General features: G+C 47.2%; 1 protein-coding gene across 1 annotated transcript; it reads right to left on the bottom strand.

Moving 5' to 3' along the window:
• Nucleotides 1-1,716: 1,716 nt before the first annotated feature.
• On the bottom strand, nucleotides 1,717-6,493 carry LOC147376762 (antigen-presenting glycoprotein CD1d-like). Its single transcript, XM_086394532.1, has 5 exons — nucleotides 5,783-6,493; nucleotides 5,211-5,489; nucleotides 4,232-4,510; nucleotides 3,377-3,476; nucleotides 1,717-3,280 (listed from the first exon to the last, which is right to left on the bottom strand). Exons 1-5 carry the CDS (start codon nucleotides 6,348-6,350, stop codon nucleotides 3,259-3,261), a joined length of 1,248 nt encoding a protein of 415 aa, XP_086250658.1. The 5' UTR covers nucleotides 6,351-6,493; the 3' UTR covers nucleotides 1,717-3,258.
• Between the last annotated feature and the right edge of the window lie 736 nt (nucleotides 6,494-7,229).

Below are 7,229 nucleotides of genomic sequence, written 5' to 3'. Positions count from 1 at the left end.
GAACTCACCATCTAAAACCATCACCTTGTGTATTCAGTTTGCAACAGAGGACACAAGACATAGACATTCATTCTGTAGCATGATCAAAACAGACATTAGTATCTCCTTTTGGCACAGGAATAAAGTGTGTGAGTAAAGAGGACATCCTTATCTCCTGATCCAGTGCACTTTTTGGTTCACCTCAGTGGATCTCTACCTCCTGTTTCAATTTCCCCTCCCTCTAGGAGGCTTTCTCTAACTAACCTCAAGCCAGCATTTCATTTAGCATTCTGAGGAATCTGTTGCATAGCAATGTACAGTACTTACACACAGTGATTCTCTAACTTTAACTGAACATCAGAATTAACTCTGTGTGTGTGTTTGGGTGTGTGTGTGTGCTCACCAGTCTTTCAGTCACATATGACTGTTTGTGACCTCATGGACTGTAACCCACCAGGAGCTTCTGTCCAGTGAATTTTCTAGGCAAGCATACTGGAGTGGGTTGCCATTTCCTACTCCAGGGGATCTTCCCGACCCAGGGATTGAACCCACATCTCTTGCACTGCCTGCATTAGCAGGCAGATTCTTTACCACTGACCACCTACGAAGCCCCCGAGAATCACCTGAGGGCTTGATAAAACACAGACAATTGGGCCCCACTCATAAGATTTCTCATTTAGTAGGGCTCATTGGCAGGGGGTGGCTCAACATAATTTGCAACTTACCAGGTGATGAGGCTATAGGTTAGGAAACCAGTATAGAAACCATGGATTTAGAAACTAGCTGCATTTCCACACATATCCTGGGTTTTATCTGCAAATCCAACAAAGAAGATGCCAAATCTTAATTTTCTCAAGAAAAGACTTCAAAAGCTTAGTCATTTTTCTGGTTGTTCAAGGGCCTTGACTGCCAAGCGACTACTTCTCTGGTAGCTACAGATGATTTTATCTTGACCTTCAAATTTCTTTGCATCGGTAAGGGCTGCTGTTCCTCAACGTTTTCTGCTTCTTTTGTCTAGGCTAAGAATAGAGCAGACAGCTGGGCCTCCACTAGCGCTCATGCCTGTCCAAATGGGTTCAGCCCAGCTCATGTATAGTCTCATTTAATAGCTATAAGTGGGAGAATCTGTCTCCATCCACTCTGAAAAAACAACTGGCCACGTGAGAGAAATATCACTACCCAAAGTAGCTTTTTCTACATTATATACCCACACTATGATTTCTCCTCTTTTAACCAACTTACATGAAGTAAAAACTTGAGACACCTCTGTTTCCTATGACCTTTCTTTTAAAATGTCTCTCTTTGTAAATTCAGGTTCAAAATAGAACCTTGGTTCTGAAAGTGAAAGCATTAGTCACTCAGTCATGACCAACTCTGTGTGATTCCATGGATAGTCTCCTCATCCATGGGATTCTCCAAGCAAAAATCCTGGAGTGGGTTGCCATCCCTTTCTCCAGGGGATCTTCCTCACCCAGATATCAAACCCAGGTCTCCTGCATTGTAGGAAGACTCCTTACCATCTAAACTACCAGAGAAGGTTCTGAAATTCTCAATGTATCATTCAGGACAAACTTTTTATACCACACACACAAACTGGGAGGCCTAGGGTCATCCAGCAGAGGTGTATTTGGAGTATCCCACAACCCCAGAAAAGCTGATTTAAAACTCAGCATTCAAAAAACGAAGAGCATGGCATCCGGTCCCATTATTCCATGGCAAATAGTTGAGGAAACAGTGGAAAAGGCAGCAGACTTTATTTTCTTGGGTTCCAAAGTTGTGGTGGTTTCGCACTGAATAATACAAACACACAGTATTATGACAGACAGCACAGGGAGAGCGTTCAGAGAAGCAACTCCCCAAGAACCTACAGAGCACATATTTTATTGGTAACTTATCTTGTAATCTTTAACTAAGCACAGGAAAGCAAGACAGAGACTAGAATTCAGGGATCAAGGAGGCTTCCTCCTGGAGGTCTGAAGGTAATGATATAAGAGTTGTAAGGAAAGGTCTTTGAAGATAAGGGGGTTTGTTCTGTGTACAGAACAGCATCTAGCTGACACTGAGGTGTCAGTCAGAATGTCTAAATTAAGGGTGGCAGAGAGCAAGCAAGGAAGAGGGAATGAGTATTCAATTCCAGGAGACATTTCTGAGAAACCAGTAAAACATGGTTCCCACACAGAATCATTGCAGATGGTTACTGCAGCCATGAAATCAAAAGATGCTTGCTCTTTGGAAGAAATATCTGACAAACCTAGACAGCATATTAAAAAGTAAAGACATTACTTCGCCAACAGAGGTCCATCTAGTCAAAGCTATGGTTTTTCCAGTAGTCATGTATGGATGTGAGAGTTGGACCATAAAAAAGGGTAAGTGCCGAAGAATTGATGTTTTGAACTGTGGTGTTGGAGGAGACTCTTGAGAGTCCCTTGAACTGCAAAGAGATCAAACCAGTCAATCCTAAAGGAAATCAACCCAAAACATTCATTGGAAGGACTGATGCCGAAGGTGCAGCTCCAATATTTTGGCTGACTTGTTAGAAAAAACCCTGATGCGAGGAAAGATTGAAGGCGGGAGGAGAAGGGGACGACAGAGGATGAGATGGTTGGATGGCTTCACTGACTCAACGGACAAGAGTTTGAGTAAGCTCCAGAAAATGGCGAAGGACAGGGAAGCCTGGTATGCTGAGCAACTGAAGTGAACTGATAGGGTCACAAAGAGTCAGACACTACTGAGCCACTGAACAACACCCCAGAAACTGAAATGAACTGATAGTGTCACAAAGAGTCAGACACTACTGGGCCACTGAACAACACCCCACATATTGTAAAGGTTTCTGTCAACACGATAACATAGGCTTGTTCACATATAATGTTAGACCTGTTTTTCTTGAAAAAAAGGTGAGTTAGAGCCAAGCCAAAGTCTTATTTTATACTTCACAAGGAACAGTTGCACATGCTTCCTTGGAAAGGAAAAGGATCTTCCAGTTGACTGCATATTCCATCATTCAAATAAGGACCACACACAGTTACACTGCAGCTTTTATCTGCTTGTCCCTGAGAGGTATCTGAGTTTGCACTTCTGGTTTTTACAGAACTACTTGGGCATATACACTTGTAGTATACTAAAAGAAAAAAAAACAAACTTAAATCCTCTTAGATAAAATGTTCAAAGTGTGTGAAAAGAGCTGCCTATTCTCTGCATCTTCAAGGTAATCCTCAAATTCTGAGGGCTAAAGCCCTGAGATCCTGAAGTCCAGACAGATAGGTGTGGTGAGAAGAGTCACGGGATATCTTGATAGCGGCTGTGAGAGAAAACAGAGACCATTAAGGAAAAGGGAAGAGGAGAAAACCTGGGCAGAGGGGTTGAGGTAGGGAGGAGATGGAAAGGAGAGACTTACCGGTGCTTCCTAAACCAGAAGACTAAGCCTCCAACAAACAGAAGGACGAACACCAGTAGTACCAGGGCGACAATCAAGCCCCTGGAGACATGGTTCCCATCTGTGTGGGGGACACAGGATTTGTCTCAGTCCAGGAATCTGCATATATCTCCTACTATAAGCACATGTGAGCGTGCCAGATGCTTATTTCTTGTCCTGTTTAATGTGCCCACTTGTATTCCTCTGAAGTTTTTAGACGCCCCATCTTTTCTTGGGGTCTGGACATCTGTAATTCAGTTCACTTCAGCATATGCTAGTACTCATGGAGCAAGGCACTAGTTTCACAGCTAGTCCAAACCTGAGTCTAAATCCAGCTCTTCCACTTTCTAATGATGAGACTCAGACAGGCTGACCTGGCTTCGCCTCAATTTCTCATCTGTGACATGAAAACAATAGTACCTGCTCAAAGGAGAGCTGGGATGATTGTTCATACATCCTCTGCTGTACGCAGAGTGTTCAGCTCACACCGAGAAAGCACTCAACAAACCACAGCGATCTTTGTTACCCTGCCTTTCAAAGTCCCCAGTTCTGTCCTCTGGGGAACAAATCTTCCTGGTGTTCTGTACTTGCCACCTATTTCTGGATCAGTGGGGATTTTACTCTGTTCTTTCTTAAATAGGGAACACCTTGTCTCCATCCTGTTTCAATTCAGATCTTTGTTCCTCCCCTTTGAGAATCCCCTCCTACTATCAGTCCTGGCTGGGGCTTCATTTCCTCCATCCAAGGTGTGTCATTTCCCTCCCCTTCCCTAGGCCCTCCCTCTGTGCTTGAGGACCATCACCTCCCATCCCCAGCCGGGCCTCAGTTCCTTCTCACCCCAGTACAGGATGATGTCCTGGTCTCCTAGACTGCTGTGCTTCACTCGGCAACTCAGGCCAGCCGCCTCCCCAGCCACCACATCCAGGGTTACTCGAAGATACCAAGTCGAGTCGACATTGGGCATAACGTCTCCTTGCCGAGTGCCAGGCTCCTCCTGCTCGCCCTTCATCCACATCACCCGCACAGGTTTTGGATAGAATCCTGAGACATGGCACACCAGCAGCAGACGGCCAGGCCCAGGACTGTGGCCACTGGACAGCCAAGCCTCCGGCTTCACTGTATTCAATAGGAGAATGAGACATCTTAGAGTGAAGACTCCACATCAGAGGCTCTGGACTTCACAGCAGGCTCATCAGTCCTCTGGAGATGAACTCCCACCGTTTCAATCCATTTGTATTAGCTTCTCCAGGAAAGCCTTCCCCGATCCCCATTCCCTTCCCTGGTCCAGTCTCCAGTAAATGCCCCTACTCTGTACTCCCAGAGCACCATGTGTTCAGCTGTAACGTACGTAGCAAGTTTCTAAGTGTTAGTCACTCAGTCATGCCTGACTCTTTGCAACCCCATGGACTGTAGCCCACCAGGCTCCTCTGTCCACAGAATTATTCAGGCAAGAATACTGGAGGGGGTTGCCATTTCCTTCTCCAGGGCATCTTCACAACTCAGGGGTCAAACCCGGGTCTCCTGCATTGTGGGCAGACCCTTTACCATCTGATCCAGCAGGACACTGCTTTAACTGTTCATCTGCCTTCTCTGCCTTCTCAAGCACAGATCCTGACTGACCCCCAGGGTTTATTTAATTCAATTCATGGAACCCAAAAGGTACCTAGTTAATGTCTGTGGAGTGTTTAAATACCCTCACACCTTATCCATCCCCTCTTCTTCCCGTGATGCTTAAAGGGATGTGAACCCTGGAATGAAAACCCTAGATGGAGCCCCAGAGTGGAGTGGAGGCAGGAGGTGACAAAGGCAGGCTGACCTTGCTTCTCCAACTCAGACTTCCTGGTCTGCAAGAGGCCTCTGACCAACTCGGGGCAGATGTCATGGAGGAGCCAGTGCACTGTTTCCTTGGTCCCTTGGTCCTGATTGAGCCTCTTGCAGACCTCCTGGATAAAAGGCGGGGCATCTGGGGCTGACACCCAAGACATTCCTTGGAAACTCAGGACATCCTTTCCTTGAAATGCTGCGCGTAAGAAGCTTTCTGAGATGTTCCTCGGGAGCAACTCACATCCTGTAGCTATCTGGATCTCAAGTGGATCTGAGGAGACGAATGGAAAGACATCTATGAAGAGCTTAGAAGACTGAAAGGAGTTGAAGAAATTGGTGTGAGGGTTATACTGGGCACCCCAAAGTTCATGTAAATGAGAATGGGTGACCTGCAGCGGGATGAACAAGGGGTATTTTGAGGACTCAAGCTGGGACCTCTCAGGCAGAAGTGGGACTCAACACGGAGAGAGGAGACAATCACGTGAGCCCAGAACCTCCCGGTTGGGCTTCAGCATCCACTGTCTCCCCCTGGGCAGCTGTCCACGATCCCATCCCTCAGCTCACATTCGACGTGCAGGTTTTCGACGAATTCCCAGATGTCCCTGGTGAAGCTGCTGCGATAAACCAGAAGTGTATGCTGCAGCTGCTCCCACTGCTGGTCGCTGAATGTGCCCCGAGACCAAGGCTTCAGGAAGCCGATGGTGTTCGATTCATTGCGCCAAGTATAGGGCTGCAGCTCCCCCAGCCACGCGAGGCCGTCTGTGCGCGTCCAGCTGCGGTTGGCGAACGAGGAGATCTGGAGGAACTGGAAGGAGAAAGGCGTCTGCGGGGCTGGAGAGAATACAGATCGGAGGAGCCGGGGGCACGGGAGGGAGAGCACAGAAGGGAGAAGGAAGAAAAAAAGAAAGAAACAAACAGTTAGGTTTGGGAAGAAAGGGTGATGTCTGCTCGCTCTGAATCGAGCTCGGTCTCCAGGGGCCAAGCAGCTGAAGGCAGGGAGTAGCAGGTTCTCGGGCTGGTGGATCAAGCTCCCGGCTTTTCGAGGTGCATCAGTCTCCGCCCGCCCGCCGCGAGCGTCGTCCCCTTTCCCTGCTCGGCTCCCTCTCTCTGCCCTCAGCCCAGTTCCATTCATTCTCAAAACTCCGCCAAATCTGCGGAAGCCCCCAGAAGAACAGAAACAGCCAGCATCCCACTTCCTAGCTCTGCTCTCGGACCTCGAATCTCCGCCCGACCCCCCACTTCTTCCGTCCTTCCCCAACGACCGCCCACACACCCGGGTTTCTGGGGCTGCCAAAAGCCTGAACTTGACCCTGTTGCTAGCCAATTCTTAAGCCTGGAGGCAGGCAGGACGCCCATTCTGACTCTCCTGGGACTTATTCCAACCCCCTCAGTCCAGGGATCCCTGTTTCATCTGCTAGATGGACCCTCTTGTTAGGTATCTGAGCTGCAAAGAGCCGCGGTCACAGCCACTCATTAAGAATCACGTTTCTAACAACCGGCTTGTCTAAATCTCTTTTTCCAACGTAGAGTTATAGAGAGTATGTGGAAAAAACTTCACAGGAAAAACTTTCCTGTTTTTAAAACAGGACATAAAGTTGTATCTATGGTATAACGTGTACCATGTTTTTTAAAACAAAGTTTTTGAGTGGGAGGCAAGCAATGGATGTCTCTAGAAAGGGATTATGGAAGATTTAATTTGTTTTACATTTTTTGTTTTCCAAAATGTCTAGGAGTGCAAACATCATGTTAATGATAAAATAATAAGGGACGTCTCTGGTGGTCCAGTGGTCAAGAATCCACCTTGCAATGCAGGGGGTGTTGGTTGGATCCCCGGTCAGGGTGATCTCAGCCTGCAACAGCTCCCAAAAGGCTTGGATTCCCAACCAGAGACTGAAGTTGGGTTGCAGCGTTGAGAACACCAGATCCTAGCTAGTAGACCAGTGATCAGTGACAAGGGCCCTGGCCTTCAGCTTTGCAGAAAAGAATTTCCACAAAGAAAAAATATAGTGAA

The sequence above is a fragment of the Bos grunniens genome, chromosome 3, assembly GCF_055505025.1.
Source record: "Bos grunniens cultivar Pamir isolate PY7600 chromosome 3, Bosgru_T2T1.0, whole genome shotgun sequence".
Taxonomy (NCBI): Eukaryota; Metazoa; Chordata; class Mammalia; order Artiodactyla; family Bovidae; genus Bos; species Bos grunniens.
Note: the sequence above shows the minus strand (reverse complement) of the source record. Positions and strands in the feature narration are given on the sequence as shown.